We start from the raw sequence: 22,714 nt of genomic DNA on the forward strand, positions 1-22,714 counted from the left end.
TGAAGTAATAAAATACTTTCTTTATATCTATATTTTCTTATGAAAATTATAAATTTCTATATAATGTGATTTCATTAAAAAAAATTTACACAGATAATCTTGATATTAGAAAAATAAATATTATTTCTTTTAAAACATGATTTTAAACAGTACAAAAAATTCAAAGTAATAAAAATATTTTTATATATCTATATATTTTCTTAGATGATTACATTAAATAATTAAGTAACATAAACTAGTATATGTTTAATTGTCAAAAAAAATAGTTTATAATTAGTAATATTTAAAATGTATTATTTATTTTTCATATATTTAGTTGACTATAATATCTTTCAATTACAACAAAAAAATATTGATAAATTATATTTTACTTATATAATATTATTTTTTTTTTAAAACACAATTTTTTTAGTGCCTATTTTTAGGAGATATTTAAAAAAAAAATTTAAAATAAGCATCGTTTGATCAAATAGTTACAAAATAGTTTAATGATGTACATATATTATATTTTATCATTATTAAAGTTATTTTTTTCTTAATATTAAATTTGCTTTCAAATTTTATGTTTTTATGTTTGTGGTACTTAATAGAACCATAATCAAAATACCAAAGCAAATCTAGATTCTTATTTTTAAGATAATTTAAAATAAATTTTAGTTTTCATTCAATAAATCAAAGGCATAAAGTTATTTAGAATTTATAAAATATTTTAATTATTGTAAATATTGATATATATTCATGAGCTTTCAAAAATGTATCAGCTACTTACGCATGTATCATATTGATCATCGCTTTATTTTCTAATATTTTTTATAAAAAAACATCAACATATAATTTGATAAATATTACAAAATACATGGACATTTGACTTAATTATAATAAAAATAATTATACTTCATTTTGAATTTGAAAGAATATATGTAACTCAATATACACACAACATGAATGATTCGACTAATCCAACTTATATCTAAAATCATAGATTTAACTACGATAGGAATATATAATTTTATAAGAATAGCAATTTATTTTATAAAAAAAATCATAGGACAACAAAATATATTTAAAATGAAAATAAAATATTAAACAATTGTTACAATTTAGTTCTTTTGTAAAATTTATATATATGCATGAGACTTCAGAATATTATCGTTTCATTATACTAATTTATGTAATTTGGAATTAGACACTTTAGTTTATTTTTTAATTTTATTCTAAGCGCAATATATATTAAGTTATATATAATCTTCATAAAATATATTTACATATCTTAGACAACAACCACCTAAATGCAAATAAGAAATTAATCAAAATTTTAATATATAGAATAAAAAATAATTACAGTTGAATTCATAGATGCAATCCAATTTACCTAAATGATAACTAAATCGACTGAAAAACCACAAAACCGATTAGATATAACATATATAAAATCATATGTATAATTAAAGTAATATAATATTATTAATATAAATGATGCATATAAATTATAAATTAATTTAAAATTAAAAGTAAGTAGCAATCAATTATTATAATATATTTACTTTAGAAATATTTATACCGATGCATGAGCACGGAAAAATCACCTAGTACAAATATATCACTTATGTCTGATAACTTATAGAAATAGAAATATAAACAAGTTATATTACTATAACTTAGAAAATACAAATTTGGTTATTAATAAAAATGAGTAAAGAACCAAACAACAACACCACACAATTATTTTTATTTTAATATTTGATATTTGTTTTCTATTTGCAGATAATTTAAATAAATTCTTTGATACTGGACTTAGTTAAACTAAATACCTAATTTTACATGGCGGTACTCCTCCTACACACAAAGTCACGTCATATGCATACGAATTGAGAGAGGGAGGATAACCAAATCAACGAATGTCAAATTAAATCCAAGTCAATGAACAAAAAAAAAAGCGATGAGAAAAAATAAATCAATTTACTTTATTAGGAGTCCCTAAAGTGTTTTGGAATACCTGATGATAACCGGCACCAAACCGAATAATACAATATACTAGGGCCGGCGGGATGTTATTTCGAAAATAGTTGAAATAGTTAGAGTAAATATTTAATATAAATTTTTATTAAATATCAGTTTAGCTCTGTATTTGTTCTTCTTTTTTGGAAGTCTAAATATGGTTATGTTGTGGTTTTATAATTCAGAACATTTTTCAATATTATTTAGAAAATAAAATGTGTATCAATGATATAGAGACATTTAAATTAGGATACACATTTTATTTTGTCCATTTTAAAGTGTAGAAACCAAAATAAAGACCAAGCAAAACGATATAATGGAACTAAGGAAATAAATATCCTATTAAGCCCCTATGAATTACAAATTTCTGAATTTACACGGCTACAAAAAACTTTAAACCCAGCTACCAATTCTCTAAAGGGGTTTTAGTTACATATTACATACGTCTGCGATTCTTACTGATGTAGTAGCAGTGTTAACATTATAAAGTAGTACGGTTAGATGCGCAAGGTTGTTTATAAAATTAAATAATGGATCACCCAAAAGCTGTACCATAGTGTCTTCTTTACTACTCTGGTTTTTCTAGCGTTGCCTGCTAACCGTGAGTTCGAATCTATTGGCTGTTCAGTAGAAAAATTTGAAGGAACGGTTCAGAGAAACATTATTCTACCTGTGTGTACACTATTCTTCTTGAAGTGGATTTTTTTGTTTGCGTTAGAATTGGAACTATACTCCTCTGCTAGTCATGGACGATGTTGATGGTCATTAAGATTTCTTGTGGAAACGCTACCTTTCTGCAAGCACATAAGCAGAGTTGTAACTAATGATCGTAAGTATTGAAAGATACCACATTTGGTGAGAGAATTCTGTACCTGGAAATGCAATAGACCTTCTTTGACAGCGTCTTTTAAAAGGTTGAATCGAAGCTGAGGACATCAAATATTAGCAGCACTAAGACTAGTGTGAATCAAAATTCTTAGCTGAATCACTAACTGGAATATAGTTTGTATGAATCTCAGTAAAGCTCTATGTAAACGTTTTCAGTGATTTACCTCCTGGAAATATTTGCAAGCTCTTGTTGATCGCAGTAGCTTTCGTGTATGTAGACATACTTGTGCATCATTTTCTGTTGGAATAAAACCTGAGCAATAAAGATACCAAAAGAGTGTATGAGCTAAACCTGAACATGTACATGTCGTGAAAACAATGTTTTCAAAAGAGTGTATGTAATATTGATGTCTGAATGATTTGTATAAGAATCAGTCAGAAAACTGGTAAACTTTTTTAAACAGTTTTGTTCATAAAACAGGAATAATAGAAGAGACAGCTCATACCTTTACGTGATTTTGTTGGTGAACTATCTTAGACATTCTTATTGCTGAAATTTTAGAGAAAAAAAAAGATTGAGAGGATTGTAAGGATAAATTTCAAGGGACAGAGACTTATTTATATATAATCGAAGATTACCACAAAAGAGGTTAAAGAAGTAATGGAGATCGTGATTCGTGAGAGTGGAGAGCTGATTTTTGTGAATACGTTGATTCAACGACGCTTGGGTTAACGGCGTTTGGATTCAGCTGGAGTACTACGGCGGCGATGAATCGATTTGGAGAAGACGGAGATATCGAAGAGTGATCAGACGATGACTATCTATATTACAGAGAAGTGTTAGCCATTATTCTGGAAATAAGTTTTTTTTGGATAATCACTAATGGAAGATGATGTTCTATGGGTGAATCATTACTTTTTTATAGGTGGATAAACACCGCCTAGAACATGGATAAGTATCATTGATTGAAATTCCGTCCTTGATGTGCGTTGATTGAGTTAAGAGGTTTATTAAAGACGATGAATCAAGACATCTAGTAACGTTTCACAGTATATAAACTAAATACAAAACGATTCTATGGAAGCACCACAAAGAGTCTCTACGCCACGATTCGTCTAACTGGATATGTTGTATTACCATTGTTGGCTAGCTGACAGATCGACGAAGAAGATAAAACCGTAGTTCCAGAGAATGCCTCTTGCCAATAGAACTGTATTTCTATCGGGCTGGCACTTGACATTCTGAATAATAAAAAATAGCCCAGTAAGCCCATTAACAATAAGAAAAGACAAAGCAAAACACGTTAAAGCCTGGAGACGTGTCACGCCTGGAATCTTCGACTTTCTTACGTGGATGATGACGTGGCGCGCCCAGGAGAGAGAGATAACTCTCTTTTATATATATAGATAGATATGACATAAACTAAAATAATTAAATATTACCAACAGTCCAGCCTACGCGACACTACCACAAATTTCATCTAAAGATTAGTTAGGAAAAAATAATTTTAGAATTGATGTTTTTTCTTAGAAAATATGAAATATTAGTTTCTTTATCAGCAAAAATATATTTGAAAATCAATTAAAACACTCGCGACACTATCACAAATTTCATCGAAAGATTAGTTAGAAAAACATAATTTTAGAATTGATTTTTTTTTTGAGAAAACATGTAATATTAGTTTCTCTATCAGCAAAAATATATTTGAAAATCAATTAAAAAATCGCGACACTACCACAAATTTCATCGAAAGACTAGTTAGGAAAAATAATTTTAGAATTGTTTTTTTTTTAGGAGAAAACATGTAATATTAGTTTCTCTATCAGCAAAAATATATTTGAAAATCAATTAAAAATGTACTAGACAAATTTATATATTGGGCTTGGGCTTGAAAACAAGGGCCGAAGAGCGAACCAATGAAAATAAAAACATAATAACATTAGAATTGATTTTTCCCTTACTTTAACAACTTTTCTAGTAATCAATGGCAACTTTCACAACAATCAAAACAAAAAGAGTTAAAATACTATAAAAAGACGCGGTTAATAGACTACATATTGTTAAGGACCGTGAGGCGGCAACACCATACTAAAATATGAAGAACAATTAACAATACAATATGCGATTGGTTATATACTAATTCAACTAAAAGTTAAGAAATTCTCGTACTGACATGAATAAGAAGACAACATAACCCCCCCCCCCCCCGTTATTTTGTTTTGTATTTTGCGAAAAATGATACCATTACTGGAATAAAAATACCACTTTTATGAACAATTTACTTTTGAACAGCTGCATAAAACTTCATAAACTCACAATTTTTCTTTTACGGATTTAAAAAGTTTTATTTTCACACTTGTAATCACTACTATATTAATACTATTTTTTTTTTTTGATCGAACTATATTCATACTATTATGCACTTGTTGTCATGTGTTCTTTGTTCCTTCATTTCAACCTCAAGATAACTGTATAATAGTTATGCTTGTATGTAAGGATAACTGATTTCAAATACAATTTTGTTGATAGATAAACTAATACATAGTTGATCGTTCAAAAAAAAGAAAACTAATACATAGTTGAAACAAATTAATCGATGATTCGTTTAATAAAAAAATTGAATAAATTAATCAATGATTACTTGGTCAAATTTGGACACGATGAAGGAGAAAGAAGAAAACGAAAGTAACACACACAATAAAACTCAAAGAGTCAATTTTTTTTGTGAGCAAGAGACAAATTTATATAGACAAACTGGTTGCTCCGCGTCCATATGGACAACAAAAGACGGTTGATTTCTTGCACTGCGTGCTAGACTGTCTGCCCTTGAATTATGCGTCCGTGGTATATGGATGAGCTCTGAACTGTTGAAACTTCTCTTCAATAACTTTATATCTTCCAAATAACTTGCAAAGGTTAGCCACTCTTCAGGTTCAGAAACCATCTTCACCAATTGAGAACAATCTTCTGCAAATGTGATGTTTAACTGTCTTAGATTCCTCATACATTCCATAGCCCAAATAAAAGCTTATATCTCCGAATGAAAAGGTAATTGACTCGCTCTTGTATTTCTTGCTCCCATTAGACCATCAAAACCTTCTAGCGTACTATACCACCCTTGTCACGAAAATATTTCCCCATCTTTCCAAGATTCATCCGTGAAACACCATCTACAAGGGATAGATGGTATTGTCACGTTCGTTGCAGTCCGAGCTTGATCAGTTCTCTGTGTAATTGTAATTTGTGCCTCAGTCCAGAGTACCGACTCCGTTTCTGCCAATCTAAGAGTTTCACACGGATCAATATCCATATTACTGAAAACTTTATTGTTTTTTCCTTTCCATATATACCATAAGATCCATGCAAATTGATGATCTTCCATTTCCGGGGTAACCCTCCAAAATAAATGGTCCATATTTGCAAATAGGGATTTGAGGGGAAAAAAGTCTGGATTCGACGGAATTCGTGAAAGTGCCCAAACCTGAATTGCTGGTGGACATTCAAAAAATACATGATTTATGAACTCTTCTGGTGCTCCACGCCGTGCGCAAGTTGTGTCCCTATGGATTCCTCTTGAGCGTAAAATTTTCTTCACCGATATGCATCATGTTGCCGGTTTAATCAAAACAAACAAACAACAGCACCAACCTCGTAATTTTTTCTGCACTGCTATACATCATGTTACCAATTTAATCAAAACAAACAAACATCAGCACCAGTTTAATCAAAGAGTTAATAAAACCGCAAGGAACACGATCAAATTCATTAAAACACAAACCGGAAAATAGCTTCTTAATCTAGCAGAAGAATCAGATTTCTTCATCTTAATCCCTTTCTTATGAACCTTAACTCCATCACCGTTGACTTCAACATCAGCACCAACCTCGATCCCATACCTCTTAGTCTTCCAGAAGACAATCTTGAACCTCACCTGCGTCTTCAAATCCATCCGAAAAACCGCAGATCCATTAGGCAAAACCGCTCGTGAAACCGCCTGGTTATCCAAAGGCAGAGTATGTCCCTGGTAGAATCTTGGCACTCTGTAGGTAGCGAGAGAGGAGTTGTTGTCGCTGGAGAAAGAAAGGTAGACATCGTCGTAGTAGATACCTAGGTCTCTGTTGGATTAGCGAAATGAACTATGAAGTTGAGAGTTGTATTGAGCCGTGAATGTGAATCTAAAGATTTGTTGAGGGCAGGAACGTAAAAGTACTCGATGGAGCATTTGGGTTTGTCGGGACGAAGACTGAGCCACAAGAAGAGAGAAGTGAGACCAGCTGTGAAGATGAAGCTAAAGCAGTAGCTACAACATGTTTTGCCACCATTGTCTGTGTCTTGATAAGAACCATTGCGTTTTAAATTTTTTGATAATTTTTTTTTTTTGGTAATTTTTTTTTTTTGGTAATTTTTTGTCTGAAAGATTTGAAGATGTTTTATAGATTAGATTATGTGGTCTTGTGATTATTTTAGCTGATATGTCAAGTTGTCTCCTAGAGACGACTAAGGGCATCTCCAACCACAATACCAAATTTGGTGTTAAAATTACATTAAATTTGGTGTTTTGGTGTCAAACTTTATTTTACATTACATTATATATGTTATTTGTATTTTAATTAATTTTGATACTTTATTTATTTTATTTAAAATAAGTCAAAAAGAAAATTTTATACATTTAAAATGAAAAGCATTTTTATTTTGTTACAATTTAATGTAACTGATAACTCATTTAAATATATTATTAATTAAAAATATAAATATAATATTATTTAATGTTTTACTAGTATGAAAATAAAATAATAAATACAATAAATATGCTATATTCATTTTAACTATAAGTTAAAACTAATTAATAAAACTAATCTATCTATAACTAACTATAAAGTAATAAAATACATTATTTTAAATATTTGGTATGATGAATAATATTACACCACCAAATTTGGTGGGATAGTGTAATTTTTGGTGTCCCATTAGAAATGAAATCACACCGTGTTTTAGTGTCCCATTGGAGTTGGCCTAAGTAGTAGACACTAGAGCATCCCCAATGGGGGTTCTACCCATTGGAGTTCTTAAAATGCATATGTGTGTATGTATATATTATATGTATGTATGTAGTTATGGGGTCCACTACTTTTGTGAAGAACCCCCTCCAAAAGTTCTAAAAACAATAGCTTTATACATACATACATACATATAATATATACATACACACATATGCATTTTAAGAACTCCAATGGGTAGAACCCCCATTGGGGATGCTCTCACCATTATCGCGTCTCCTAAGCGTGTATCTTAGGTTAATTAAACAAAAAATGAAAATGAAAAATATAAAACAGGGAAGACACGTCTCTTGTTCTGGCTCCTCAGAGCATCTCCATTGGTTAGAGCTCTTAATGAGTTCTTAAAATTAATTTAATAGTTAATTGTGTATTTTATGAAGTTTAGAACCCCTATTAATGTAATTAGTTGTGTGAAGGTCCAATGGGAGAACCCTATGAGGTTCTTAATTTTTGTTTTTTTAGAAATTGAATTATTAAAAGAAAGTTTCAGCACTAATGAAGAGACCATTAAAGCAAAGAGGTTTAGGAACAAACTTGGGATAGATGCATAGAACGTGTCATCGTAATGATCCTTGTTGTTCACGAGATACGCAGCTTGTCTGCAGTACGATAGAAGAAGACAAGGAAACACAAAGAAAGTAAAGCTGTATCGCTAGTAACGGGAATGTCTGCGTATGGAGCCTCAGTGCCTGTTAAAATGACAATGGACATAACCACAACAATGTCTGCCGCAACAACAACAAGTAGTAAAGTTAGAAAGAACTAACTAGCATAAAGGTGCAGTGAATGTTTTGTTACCTCTGCTCATCTTTGGGCTGCTGACTTTGATCCCACCAGTCGCTGAAAGAACTATGAGAAGATTGTTTTGTCATCAACCTTGAGTAAAAAGAAAAGAAAGAAAGGCAAGAAGGTTGTTGATTACCGGAGATGGCTGGAGTTAAGATACCATCACCGATCATCATACACGTCCCGAGAAGAACAACGAAGAGAAGAGCTATCTTCCTAGATTCTTTACTCTCACAAGCTTCTTACCTTGACCATTGTCATTAGATTTGCAGACAATGAACACATACTTGATGAGAGGTATAAGCAGAAGAGAGTAAATGATCAAAGAAAGAGCCCCGATCACATCTTAACTATCCTTAATGCCATCAGGGAATGTATTGTAGAACACATACAATGGAGAAGTCCCTAAATTGCCGTAAACTATGCCTAGACTTTGGAATGATAGTCTCAGTAACATCCACATTGACAAGCCCTGATGACAAGTCGTATTAAAAAAAAAGTCTAAACTTTCTTGAAACTGAAACAGAGTAAAATAGAGAAAGTCGTTATCCCTTCCTGAATATGTTCAAGCTCTTATCTTCTATTGTCGTATAGATTTTGATTCCCATTGCAGCCTTGTTATTAAATCCAGTGTTCTTGAGGAACCCATCAACGGAACCTGACCTCATTAACCATATATGCTGCAATGGAAACAACAACATCAAAATAAAAATCTCACCAACTTAAATCAGAGGCTTAACAGAAAATTACCGGCTTTAGGATTGAGTTTGGTGAAGTGGAAGAACTCATCAGCTGAGCAAACTCTGTACCAATAGTCGCTGAGGTCGACGGCAAGCAATTGTCTGAGTTTCATCCTTCCCTGAATCTTTGCTTTCTCTTGAAGCCTTCTTCTCTTCTGATCTTCATCATAGCCTCAGAAGGAGATTTTGCCTAACCCAGAAGGATGAGATGAGATTGAGAGAGGAGAAGGAGTGATCGAGAATGGAGGAGGAAGAGAAACTGATTTCGCACAAATGCCGGTGAAGGAGGGAGAAAAACATTAAGGGGGTCCAATAGAAAACCGCCACGTAAGGGCTTTTTACCAATTCTAAGAGCATCATTATCCCAAGTTTTTAATGGGTCTCTTAGGATAATTAAAATTAAAAAGAAAAAGAAAAATAGATATTAAAACAAGAGACGGTTCTTTTTTCTCTTAAATAGGACATGTTCCTTCTTCTCCTCTTCTCTCATCTTCTCTCCGCAACAATCTCTGCAAGAACAAGAAAGCCTAGGTTCTCTTCTCTTCTCTTCCTCAAGTTTTGTTCTTCTTTTTTTTCTGATGATTGCTTTTCTCGTGATGTGAGTAATCACACAACTACTCATTAGACCATCGTCTGATTCGATTCTCCTCGCCCTATAATCGTAAAGCTTGTACGATAGTTTGTTGTATCGACAGTTATCAATTTATTGGCACTTTCAAGTTTCGAAATCAGAAATCTCATAGTGAAAGAATCATTCATTGATTGACTCATTCCTTGTTATCAGGTTTGAAGTCATGGACGGTGTTTGCTAGGTGTCTAATAATGGGCGTGGCGGGTTCGAAACTGGAGAAAGCGCTGGGCGAGCAGTTCCCGGAGGGAGAACGATACTTTGGCTTCGAAAACTTCGGCAACACTTGTTACTGTAACAGTGTCTTGCAGGTTGGTCGATAGGTTCTGTTTTGTGCACAATTTTGATAGGACCAGAAGACCTGTTTGTGTTCTGTTTTTGTTAAGTGTTGTCAACTAATCGTTTTATGATTATGAACGGTTCCTCTTGTGCAGGCACTTTACTTTTGTGCTCCCTTCCGTGAATAGTTGCTTGAATACTACACAAATAATAAAAGTGAGGAGAATCTCTTGACTTGCTTGGCTGATTTGTTTTCTCAGGTGATTATGATCCCTAACTCCTGTGTGTTTGATGGATGTGTACTACTTGGGTGTTTTGTTTTTATTCTCCTGTGTTGAGAGCATCATGTCACTACAGATAATATGGACATTGTGGCGGTGCTAATTTTATTGCCCTTTTTCCCAATAGATAAGTTCTCAGAAGAATAAGACATGAGTTATTGCTCCCAAGCGCTTTGTACAGAGGTTGAAGAAACAAAATGTACTTTTTCGGAGTTATATGCATCAGGTTCCCTACCTACTTTGCGTTCCTGCCTTATCTTTTTAAAGAAACAGTTTTAAGGAAACATAGCGTTTTGATTAAACTGTTATGTTACTATATTCTCATGCAGGATGCACATGAGTTCCTTAATTATTTGCTAAATGAACTTGATGACATCTTAGAGAAAGAGGCAAAAATGGACAATGAAATTTCATCATCTCCTGGAAAGATTTCAAATGGACCAAAACTTCTTCGGGCAAATGGTGTTCATAAAGAGCCTACTGTTACATGGGTGCACAAGATTTTTCAGGTAACGAGCGGTTCCTTTTGGCTTCATTACTATACCAGAGTAAAGCTTAACCGAGTCCCCAAACCAAACCAGATCATAAAGTGATCTCAAGGTGTTTTAGCATGTGCAAACTATATTTGTATACTTCTAGCACAAAGTCTTAATTTTCTCTCTTCTCACAAAACCTGATCAAAGCCATAATCTCAACGTCATGTTCCCTCTTCTCACCAAACCAAGATCAAAGCCATAATCTCAAAGTCATATTCCCTCTTCTCACCAAACCAAGAGTAACCATTTAAAAAAAAAAAATCTCTTGTTGTATATCACAAATATGGCATCTTCTTCTCAAAACACCTTTCAAGAATCAAATGCTAATACATTTGATCAATATTTTGATCAAACCTTAGAGAATTTTACCATTTGTCATCAAGAAGAAACAAGGAAACAAAGAAAAATGTTTAATAATATTTTATTTTTAAAAACCCTAAAATAAGAGACATAAGAATCTCAAGTTTCTTATCGAAGTCTCTTAATCAACTTTATTCCTTAAATATTATTAAAAATCAATTAAGAAACCCTTAATGGGTATGTAGGATAAAGATGCTTTAATAAGCCCAAGTTAGACACGGTTTCTCTGTTATTTTTGCATTTTTCATTTATTATTTTTTTACTTTTGCTTAAAACTCCTACTAGGAGACTCCCGATGGAGTTGATCTCAAGGAACGTGTCTTGTGGGACAGCTGTTGAAACATGATTGGGTGGAGGAGAGGCTTGGTCTTTCGACCTTCTCTGGTTCTCTCTCTCTCAAATCCTCGACGACGGCGAAAGCTCTTCTCTCTCGACGTCATGCTCGTCCTATCTCCCAATTCCATCGTCTGCCTCTCCGTCATGTCTCTCGGCGCCGTCATCACCACCGCGGAGGCGTAGGAGCTTCTGTGGATACGATGAAGGAGAGTCGGAGATACGGTGCAGCCGGGATGTTGAGCCAGAGTGGAAGCGAGGATTGTGGTGGCATGGTGGTTGATTGGTTGCTGGAGACGGTGGCTATCCACGCGCTGTTGAATTGCAAAGAGGGAAGAAGCTGTCAAAGAGAAGGTACTGATTGATTCTATTGTTATATATCTTTATTTTTTCAAACGCGGTATCGAGCTTTATTTAACCTTAAACAAGTCTTAGGAATCACCTACTCAAAAAAAAAAGGGAGGCTTTTATGTTGTTTCAGTGCTCATGTCAGATCTTTCATTTGAAATCTGTGGTTGTCGTTTTGTCATAACAGGTGCAAGATTTGGTTTTACGCTGGATGAAGAACTAAAACAAGATGCTTCAAGCGAGGAAGTTAGGGTAGCTCTTGGTGAAAAAATTAGCAGAGAGCGGATTGGGAATGAAGTATGTATATGATCTTCGTGCTTGCTGGATATTGGCTGATTCCGCTGTCAACCTCTCTTTTTAGGGGTATATTTGTGACGCAACTTGATTTCTTGGTGCAGATTGATTTGATGATATCTGGGAATGGGCCAGTTTCAGCAGTAACGTATCTTTCTGATCTGAAACTGTTTGGGGTTGTATTTGCGTTTCCCTCTTCATCGGAGCCTGCACCATCAGAGGATTGTGGCAGGTTTATCTCATTTCTAATCAACTTAGCAAATCTGGTTCTGTGACACTGCTATTTCTATTTTGCAAAAGCACTAACATATCTTCCCTTTTTAGTCTCTGTAAAGCGTACTTGGAAGCAATGTGGAGCCTCATTCAAACACCTGAGCTAGCAAAGTTCAATGTGAGTGATTATCCTGTCATGATTTCTTCTTGTTCCATTTCTTTTTATGTTTAGTTAGATTTTATTGGTGTCTTATTTGGTTTTAGGGTGAACAAAGAAGACTTGCTCTGTATGCGGCTCTGTTTCTCCCCTTTAGGAAAACCGTTTACAAAGACAATAAGGGCAAATTGGTACTGTAATTCTTTGTGTATTTGAACTCGTCATCTTTTCCTGGATTAAATAAATCTGAGTTTGAATATCGTATCTAACAAATTTGAGCTTTTTTTTTTCAGATCCCTGATGTCAACCATATATTCAAATTCTCCTTGAAGCGGAAGACCAGTGATGCTGAAACGGTGAGCTCTGATTATTAATGTTCAGTATTTTAGGCCTTTAATTGCAGTAACATGGCGATTTGTGTGCTTTGTATGGTAATAACAGGGAAAACCATCTAACATGGTAATATTAAAGACTTCACCTATGTTTTGCATTAGTTTGTTGGTGTGGTCTTGTTCAAGATTAGTGTATCTCGTTTTACCATGCTTTGTTTAAGTTGGACTGCTTTACGTCTTAACAAATTCATGATTATCATAATAATGAAATCCATATTCTTCAGATTATTAATATACATCGTACCACCGAGAGATTCCTATCGTTGATTCATTCCCTTGAGTCGAAGAGTGGCGCACAACTAGACAACCTTGATTGGGCCACTGATATTCTTGAGCACTGGAAGTCCATCTCCCTTGATGATCCAGAGATCCCAGAAACTTCAAAAATAAGAGTACTCACATGTATTCCTCTATAGCCTATGTTATTGCATTTCACTCACCTTTATAAAATCCACGCATTTTTTTGTTCTTTGTTCTATGGAAAGATTAGAAACTTGTGTTGAAATGTCAATAGTCAAGTTCTAACCTGGTGCAGCATCAACGTCCATTACAAAAAGTTGTATTATCAGAAACTTGTATAAATAATATGGATAATGAAAGTGTATTCACAAGATCAAATGTTCCTTCTCTGGTTCTTTCTTCTTTCTCAAGTTCTTTCAATTTTTTTTTTTAAGAACCTACTTAAGAAACTTGCAATGGAGGACAAAAATTTAAGTGTCTCTTAACTAAAGTTTTTAACACAAATTTATTATTAAACAAGTGATTAAAAGACCCTGATAGTTCTAGGGATAAAGATGCTCTAAAATACTTAGCCAAAATCAATTAAAAGAAGGCAAACTAATGGACGTAAGGAGTTAAATAAATAAAACAATTGAAGTATCATAAAGAAACAGCTAGGGATATTCAATAACAGAAAACCTAATCTTATTACATTTTTAAGTTGTACGAAAAAAATTGTTGAAATTAAGATTAATACCTAAAAGTCTAAGAAGTATGAAACATTGAAACTCTCATTTTTAAGTAAAAGATCTAAAAGTAAGTTGGAAAAAAAAATCTAAAAATAATGGGGAGATTGTGTAACGGTATTGAATGCGGATGTTCTTGTTGCTGTTCGACAGATAATTAGAGGTTCATCTAGTGACAAAGAAAAAAAAAACAATTAGAGTTATATGCATCCGAAATGGCATGGCCCAGAACCTTTTGACTGAACTGTACTAATTTCTAAGTATATCAGATGGGATCTCAGATCTCTTTCCTAATTAAACACCAGTCACCATCAATAAAAACTTTAAGCAATTCTTTTTCATATGTTTAATTGACCCTACACTTTTTCCTTTATCGTAGATGCTACCTTTTTCTAATAAAATTTGATCTTCCCGCCCACATTGATTACAAGATCTGACTACACCCACTAATGACCAATCCACTTGTCTAAAGACAATTCAAGATTAAAAAACTAACTAATTAATTAATAATCATTTATATTTTACATACTTATATGAAAAAACCAAATTATATATTCTAGTTATTTGTTCTACCTTCTTTATTCAAATTCGTATAATATATGATGCTGAAATAACAAAAAATAGTATTGAATACATCTCGACATCGCATAAACCTTCCACTGGTAGGAACCTCAACCAACCTCTTCCCATGGATATCGTGGTCCATCTGGACCGCTAGGAATCTCTTGATCTTCGAGAACAGAGCGCTAGATCCAACAAATACCATGACAAAAGCAATCTCAGCAGCAAGAGAGTGGTCAATCGCACTAACTTTATCTCCATCATCGGTAACAAAACCTCTCGACCAAACAAGCCTCACCCCGAGCTGTCCCAACTCGACGATACTATGCTTTATTGATGCCTCCTGGATTGCAAGTACAAAACATGCATGTTTAGCTTAGATCTTCCCCGATTCTGCAAAGAAGGAAATCAACCGAGGATCTCTGTTCAAAGATCATGTCTCCTCACCTCTCCTTGCTGAGAGCCTGGCGATTAGAGCTTTACTGCTCCAAGCTTCCTCTCTCAGTTACACCAACATCTAGATACACTCAGATTCTTAAGAGCTCGTGCGAGCAATCAATGGGAACCGGCGACCGGCGGAGCTCTACGGAACCCTATCGGACATCGCCTCCTTGTCTTTATCTTTCTTTTTCTATTGTTTCACCTTCATTCCACGTTTAGACAATGGACATGCTGATAAATTAGCCAAATCTGCTCTATCCCTTGAGCTTATTGAACCTAGTTTGTAAGAACCCTATTTTAAGTTTAATCTAATCAGATGCACAAAAAAAGTATTGAATACAAGCTCATTTTCAAAAAAAAAAAAAAATCTGGTATAAATATTTTAATAAACTGAATAATTATTGGAAAAAACAACTGAAATATAACAAATCCATACTCCCTTTAGTTGAAATATGAATGGAAATAGTAGAATCCAAATTATTCTGGAATCCAAGTAAATAACCCAAAAAAAAATAATAATTAGAATTTGTTTCATTACAGAAAACAATACAAGCGGGTTTAATGTTAATAAACAAATAAGAAGCTCTGTGTCCAAAATTAGCAATAGTCTGGACCATTAATTCTTACATGTCCTCAAAATAAAACCAGAGGCTCATATCAAAACTACTTATTACGAAACCTCCTCTTTGAATTAAAACTTTTGGATTTTGAATCTTTTTACCAGTTTTGAAACCTTAATCGTTTGATTCAATCTTCTTTGTCAAAGGCTTGGTTGATTCCTTGTTTTTTTTTCTCCGGCTGCCTTGCGGTTCAAGTAATCACAAGGCGGCGGCGAGGAAGAAAGAGTAATATTCAAATGATGAAGGCTGTTACAGTTAAAGCGGGGATGAAGTTACCTTGGGGTACACGCTATTCATTAAGTCTATTAATCCTGTTATCATCAATTATTTTCCTGTGCAACGGCCAGGATTATGGAACGCCAACGGAAGATGGAGCAGGAGGAGGCGAACCACCGCCTGAGATGGCTCATTGTAACGGTATTTTCATGAGCTACAGCTTCGGCAGCCGTGAAAGAGAGTACCCTCACGTCAGAACGTGACCGCACAGTCTTGGGAGTTTAAAGCGACTGCGATGATTGTAAACGCGGGCAAGGAAGAGCTCATGGGATGGCAAATGTTTATAGGGTTTCGTCACAAGGAACTAATCGTTTCTGCGACTGGTGCGGCTCCAATGGACGGAGATTATCCTCTGGATGCTAGCAACGGAACCACGTTCATTGGATCGCCAAACACAGATTTGAAAACCTCTATTGAAACCGCAGGTGACTTCACACAGATATCGACCAATATCGAAATCACCGGGACCCTTTTTGGGGTTGCAAAGTCGGTCATGCCCATGCCAAAAACTCTTAAGCTCATCAACGACGGTTGGGAATGTCCTGCCGCAAAGAGGAAAGGTTAGACCATGCATACTAACTAGACTCCATTGTTAACTTTTCAGTATACACTAATACACAATAAATGTATGTAATGTTTATTATGTAATTGCTTACGTTTTAGAAACACGACATTTTAGATATTTTATTTGTTTATTTTATTCACGTATTTTCGCGTTTGCTATTGGGATTATTTAGACATTAGTGGACATTAATCTCTAAAAATTGTGTACATCCGGAATTTAGTTGTCATAAGGAATATATTAGAGACTTGGAAGAATTCATTATCATTTATATTTGATTTGTAAGTCCATAAAACTTGACATGATATTATAATCCCTATCAATGGCTAGGAAAGACTATTGTTTGAGAGGGAATAGAGATTAATGAGCCATGAGATTTAATCTTTAAAGAATGTGTAATACTATAAACTTTTACACCGGGAATTTACATTTGTAAATTATAAAGATGTTTTGATAAATTACACCGGGAAGAAATAACTTTTGTTTGGTCTCTAGATAAGTGTTCATGTGGATGTTGTTCTCGGCTAATCCCAAAAGCTCAGAACAATGTCAGCTTTTTTTTTTGTTTGACATGAAGAAGATCTTAGTCTTTTGATTTGGAGTTTTGTTGTATTTTTTTTATTTTTTTGAGATCTCTCTTTTGTCTTTCAGATACAAAAGCAAAGATGCAGAACCAAGGGAACAAAAGCTATTGAGAGAAGCAAGGAATAAGAGATTCGAAAACTAAAACACTTCTTGAAAGCAATGCTTTGCTTAGAATCTGAGAGAGATAATAAAAAGAGCTTCTCTGCAACATTTCCTCAAACGCCTCACCTTTATATAAACTCAAACGCCTTTCAACACATGTCCCTATAATAGCACACTAAATTCACATACATACATCTTAAAAAATGGTTCGAGACCTAAAGAACATGACGCTTCGTGGATTCGGTCTTGTGTGTCTGTTCACGATCGTTAGCAAAGCCTACGCTAGAGAGTTTGCGGTTGGTGGTGCAAAAGGTTGGACCGTCCCTTCAGGTTCTCAAGTTTACAGTCAATGGGCAGAGCAAAGCAGATTCCAAATCGGCGACTCTCTGCGTAAGTTACTAATTAAACCATAATCATTGCTTTATTTCACATGTGACACATATACAATTGCAGTGTTCGTTTACCAACCAAACCAAGACTCAGTTCTCCAAGTCACAAGAGACGCCTACGACAGCTGCAACACGGATGCACCAACCGCTAAGTTTGCTGATGGCAAAACTTCCTTCGCATTAACACACTCTGGACCATACTATTTCATCAGTGGAAACAAAGACAACTGCAAAAAAAACGAGAAGCTTGTGGTCATCGTCATGGCTGACAGAAACGGCAACACCACCACATCATCACCACCACTGCCTTCTCCAGCTCCTGCTCCCTCATCATTACCGCCTTCTCCAGCGTTGGCTCCCTCGGCAGAGCCCCCTCCTTCTCCACCGCCAATGACAGGACCCTTTGAGACACCAGCACCTACGCCTACTCCAACTCACGAAACTCCAAATAGTGCAGCTTCCCCATCTTCTTCCTTTGTGGCTGCTCTTCTTGTAGCTGCCTTTGCTTCCACTCTATTCCTACACTAACTAGTTTATCTTCTGCCTTATCTTTTCACTCTTTTTTCAGTTGGTGTTTGTTGCTTGATTTATAAACATTTGTTTATCATGTAAATGAATAAAAGTTCCACCTGGGTTGTATTATTTCTCAAGAAACATAAAGAAACTAAGATAAGTGTCAAAACAAAACTTCTCTCTTTTCTGAGTTTTTCTCTGTAAGAACAGCTGTTCCAAATAAAACAGTCTGAGGTTCTTCTATGGTGTTATAGATTAATGGTAAACTCTAACCTCCAGTCGCCAATCAAAAGTTTTTCCCCAGCTCCACCTTTTTCACCAGTCTTATTGTATTGTGGAAAATAGAATCTAGTATTCCCGCTACCTGAAATAGAAAACAAAAAAAAATTAACATTAAAACCACCATGGAATCTATGAGAGTATGCATAAGAAAGATTGAGAATATACTAACCGTGAAAACACCACCAATGATGGCGCAAAGGTTTGTGATGAAGTGCGAGAAGGACTTTGGGTTTTCAGTTATCACAATCTGCAAAAAAAAACACAGAGCAACCAAGGAGTATTAATTATAAAGAGTATATTAAGAAATTTAAGAGAGATATTGACTGAACCTGCATGGGAGAGAGCTCATAGTGAAACTTTGCAACCGGTAAGTAGTAAGTCTGAGCTATGCTGCTGTGAGCGGTGTATTCATATTCCTCAACCAATGAATGTTCTTGAGCTGTTCTTCTTGTAATGACCTCTGTCTTGACTACTTGAAGGTAGTGCTCGATCTGCATAGTGTATGAAACAATTAGATAAGGGTCAGTAAAGGTTTCAAGAATAGGTATGTTGGGACTTACAGTAACGTTGGCACCAAACTCGTGTTGATTAATGAATGCTTTTTCATCGAGCTTGTCATGGCTTTGGCCGATATATGGCAACAAGCGCCTCATATCGGTCAACAGCCTAGGGGAAAACATTCTCCCAAATGAAAGATGGGTAACAACATGCGACATGTTCATTTTAGAAGAGTCGAACGAATGAGCTCCTGAATGAGCTGAGATAATAAGGTTTCCTGGAACCTGAAACGTACACAAGACGAAATTATCAGTTACAGGAGGGACATTGATTCTGTCTTCACTTTTTTTTGTCGGAATTGTTTTTACCTTCTTTACACGCACATAACCTTCAACTCTACAACCTCCAGTAACTGGTGCCTTTTTAAGATGTTTTAATGTCTCATTGGATATACCATCCAAATCTAGCTTGTGAGTCTCTGGGTGGATAGGTGCGACCAGTTCATCCACCATCTGGAAGAAACAAAATCCTTGTGTATCAAACTTTTAGAAGAACATATGCTTAATACTTACTCAAAACGCAGCAGAAAGATGATGATGTGCATGTATGTATATCTATATAACTGACAGACACAACCACCTGTTAATATATATAACTAGACGAGCTAACAGACACACACATAACATCCTGATCCGTTAATGAATTCTGGATTTATCTTACCTTAACTACACTATCTGTGTCCCGATCTCCATAGTAAGATTCATGTTCGTGATGTCCATGGTCCTCCCTGAAAACAATAAAACAGGTAACACTTTAATAAGAATGCTTGCACAAGCAGGTATGTGGTTTACATATATCCAAAGGAAACTAAAATGAAAAATAAGAACATAAAGAAATATAAGGTTTTGTGCACTTATACAGTGATGATTAGGAGACATAATCGAGTTTCTAGCTGCATTACTACACAAGGTTAAGCAGAAGATATGACAAACAAAAACTATGCTAGTGGGAGTTTAAACGTCTTATCAGATGGTTACTCACTTAAGGTCACTGCCCTTGCGGAAAATCCGAATAGATGGATAGCCTTGTATATGATTCCTGAAAATAAAAAAAATCCAAAATTTATGTTAGGAGGGCAAACGAGAAATTAATTCCAGTGATATCCACCGCTCCTCATGCATCCTTAAACAGCAGCTATGAGAAAGGTGGGTGAAAAAGCAAGAAAGCAACCATCAACTTGTTCGTACCTCTTACATAGTTCAGCTTCTTCTGTGCAATCAACGCTTCCGAGAAGAACACGTCCATCAGTTTCAGGATTATATCTGCAGGACGGACGGATATTAGCAATAACCATGTTTAGAAAGAATACTGAAATTCACAACTTAATCAAATAAGAAGAAGAGTCTAATGCAAACTTGTGGTATATAATTGAAGCTGCTTTCTCCCAAGACGGTTTCTGAAAGAAAACACAAAAAGAAACTCAGCATAAACCAAACATGAACGTATTTCTCAATGTTAGACAGGTACTGAGCAACGTATAATTCAAGAATATGAGATTTTCATATACAGTTCGTAAAATATACAAACACCATACCCCTTTAGACCAAACCGTAATACACATAAAAAGAAAGTAAAGTTCCCTATAAAAATGAGATGAACATGGATTTCACGTATCCTGATTCACTAATAGCAGTCAAGAACGTAATAAGGCTTCCCTCAATTCAAGCAAAAAGAACAAGTTATGGTGAGTACATCCAGAACTGGACCACTAGTGCTTGCATATCAGATTAAAAAAAGACCATGAATATGAAAACTCTGAACCCAAGCATAAGAAATTACTGAAGAAAATTACCAGACGGTTACTCCAGTAGCACCATGGTGCATTAAAGTTAACAATCAATAGAGGAAAGCTGCAAAAGAAAGCCAGTTTACGTTAATCCATCTTCAAATCCTCAGATAGTACTAGAACAATAGAAAAAAGAAGCTGCACACTCACTGTTTTGTAAATGAATCAAAACTACCACTGACAAGTGGTACGGCACCATCAGGAATCTCTTCCTTAATTTCTTCTCCGTGGTTGATGTGATGTGATCCATGGCCCGAGTGGAACTCTTCACCAGTGGTCTTTAAATGTGGATCAATTGGAAACTTGCGAACTGTTTTTGTTATGTTTAGCCTATTCTGAAAATCCAAAACATCAAATTTAGATCTAGGAGCAAACCATATAAATAATATGCATATATATTTATCATAGCTCGGTTAAATTCAGCAAATGTTGCTTTCAAACTGGAACAGGGACTCATGGAAAAAGTAACAAGCTTCAAGTGTTCAACAACATGGCAACAACACTTCTTTGCAGTAAGAAGGTATTATTAAGTTCCACCTACCTTTTTATGATGACAATTACTAATATAAATGGAAGCGATAACCACTATATTAATTCCAGATAATAATAGCACAGCCGACTCAAAATTCTTATAAGCATAGTCTATAATGTATCATATAACCAAAGATACAAATTCTGAAACTGAAGAAATGTCAAGACGTGAGTTATTTCTTCAGCGTTTTTGCTTTCTTGTATGATAATCATACATCATCTATAGCAAAATGTATTAGAAAGTGAGGAAGGGAGGGATACATAAAAATAGAGAGTTATGAGAAGAGACTTACTGTTCCCAAGACGTCACTCACATCAATGGATGCAAATTCACATGAAAGGGCAGGAAAACTACAAAAAAAAGAGAATGAAGATACAAAACCAATGTCAGCTTATAGAGAACAATTATCCCCTCACATGACTCAGAAGGCTATGACAAACAAAAGAACAGAAGATGAAATGTGAAACTACTACCATCTCGGCAGTAAAAAACCATATCTTTATGATTCTAGTAACTTTTATACATGTTCCCTAGACGTTAAGAGCAGGTTTCAATATCAAAAGAGAAGAAAGAAACACAGAGAAGATTCGTTATCTAAACACAAAACAGTATCAGACCTGATGTTGAAATGAATGCGTAAGAAGTCACCATCAGCGCTCTTGTCAACGACGACAGTTGTGGTAGTGTTGACTGCCAAATAACTACTCAGCTCCTGAAAGATCATATCTTTGATCAAACAGAGACAGAGATGATGTTGTGAAACGATCACATTAAAAAAAAAAAGAAAAAGGATTATACCATTCCGAACAAAAGCATCATAATGAGGGCAGCAACGATGGATAAGCCAGCGCCTGATAGAGACGCCTCTGTCAAATCTCTCGGGATTTTCCTAAACAACAAGGGGCACCTCGAATGTCAGATCCTTTCTGAATTATTAAGAGAAAAAGGATCGAACTTTCTGAACAATCAAGGATACGTAAAACGAACCCACAATTCTGAAAATTCCAAAACGCGAAACGCATTAAATCCAAAAAAAAAAACGTATGTGTATATGAAACAGAGATAACAGAGGATTGAGGTAATGGGAGAGGATCGCGCACCTGTAGAAATCCATGGATTTGAGTTTTGTAGGGGAAACCATAGCTGATGATGGATCAGAGTGAAAGAAAGAGAGGAGATCTATCTAGTGTGATAGGGAAGAAGAATGTGAAGAGGAAGAAGAAGATGACTTGTCTCTCTCTTTCTCCTGTAATGCGGAATCCGTGAAGTGAAGGAAAACGCTTTGCGTTTCAAATCTCTACCTTCTTTAAC

General features: G+C 34.8%; 4 protein-coding genes, 2 long non-coding RNA genes and 1 pseudogene across 6 annotated transcripts; 4 read left to right on the forward strand and 3 right to left on the reverse strand.

Annotated features, from left to right (window-relative positions):
• Positions 1 to 5,419: 5,419 nt before the first annotated feature.
• Positions 5,420 to 8,595, reverse strand: LOC106345064 (annotated as a pseudogene).
• Positions 8,596 to 8,616: 21 nt separating this feature from the next.
• Positions 8,617 to 9,658, reverse strand: LOC106343911. The gene is made up of 3 exons (XR_001270049.1): positions 9,421 to 9,658; positions 8,807 to 9,350; positions 8,617 to 8,733 (listed from the first exon to the last, which is right to left on the reverse strand). It is a non-coding gene; the product is annotated as an uncharacterized LOC106343911 (long non-coding RNA).
• A 512-nt stretch (positions 9,659 to 10,170) lies between these two features.
• Positions 10,171 to 11,266, forward strand: LOC106294237. The gene is made up of 4 exons (XR_001260788.1): positions 10,171 to 10,349; positions 10,473 to 10,577; positions 10,726 to 10,824; positions 10,928 to 11,266. It is a non-coding gene; the product is annotated as an uncharacterized LOC106294237 (long non-coding RNA).
• A 552-nt stretch (positions 11,267 to 11,818) lies between these two features.
• Positions 11,819 to 13,828, forward strand: LOC106293546 (CCA tRNA nucleotidyltransferase, mitochondrial-like). The gene is made up of 7 exons (XM_013729227.1): positions 11,819 to 12,181; positions 12,363 to 12,472; positions 12,574 to 12,701; positions 12,794 to 12,860; positions 12,947 to 13,030; positions 13,133 to 13,195; positions 13,456 to 13,828. The coding sequence occupies exons 1-7, from the start codon at positions 12,031 to 12,033 to the stop codon at positions 13,645 to 13,647; spliced, it is 795 nt and encodes a 264-aa protein (XP_013584681.1). The 5' UTR covers positions 11,819 to 12,030; the 3' UTR covers positions 13,648 to 13,828.
• A 2,058-nt stretch (positions 13,829 to 15,886) lies between these two features.
• On the forward strand, positions 15,887 to 17,395 carry LOC106343228 (COBRA-like protein 10). The gene is made up of 2 exons (XM_013782383.1): positions 15,887 to 16,654; positions 17,308 to 17,395. Exons 1-2 carry the CDS (start codon positions 16,330 to 16,332, stop codon positions 17,349 to 17,351), a joined length of 369 nt encoding a protein of 122 aa, XP_013637837.1. The 5' UTR covers positions 15,887 to 16,329; the 3' UTR covers positions 17,352 to 17,395.
• Positions 17,396 to 17,461: 66 nt separating this feature from the next.
• On the forward strand, positions 17,462 to 18,374 carry LOC106343226 (early nodulin-like protein 3). Its single transcript, XM_013782382.1, has 2 exons — positions 17,462 to 17,733; positions 17,797 to 18,374. Exons 1-2 carry the CDS (start codon positions 17,547 to 17,549, stop codon positions 18,258 to 18,260), a joined length of 651 nt encoding a protein of 216 aa, XP_013637836.1. The 5' UTR covers positions 17,462 to 17,546; the 3' UTR covers positions 18,261 to 18,374.
• On the reverse strand, positions 18,346 to 22,544 carry LOC106343225 (protein disulfide-isomerase 5-3). The gene is made up of 15 exons (XM_013782381.1): positions 22,504 to 22,544; positions 22,202 to 22,292; positions 22,021 to 22,115; positions 21,696 to 21,753; positions 21,022 to 21,206; positions 20,878 to 20,935; positions 20,441 to 20,481; positions 20,273 to 20,347; positions 20,067 to 20,123; positions 19,746 to 19,812; positions 19,394 to 19,537; positions 19,088 to 19,309; positions 18,857 to 19,018; positions 18,697 to 18,774; positions 18,346 to 18,609 (listed from the first exon to the last, which is right to left on the reverse strand). The coding sequence occupies exons 1-15, from the start codon at positions 22,542 to 22,544 to the stop codon at positions 18,532 to 18,534; spliced, it is 1,452 nt and encodes a 483-aa protein (XP_013637835.1). The 3' UTR covers positions 18,346 to 18,531.
• Positions 22,545 to 22,714: the final 170 nt, after the last annotated feature.

The sequence above is a fragment of the Brassica oleracea genome, chromosome C5 (assembly GCF_000695525.1).
Source record: "Brassica oleracea var. oleracea cultivar TO1000 chromosome C5, BOL, whole genome shotgun sequence".
Lineage (NCBI taxonomy): Eukaryota > Viridiplantae > Streptophyta > Magnoliopsida > Brassicales > Brassicaceae > Brassica > Brassica oleracea.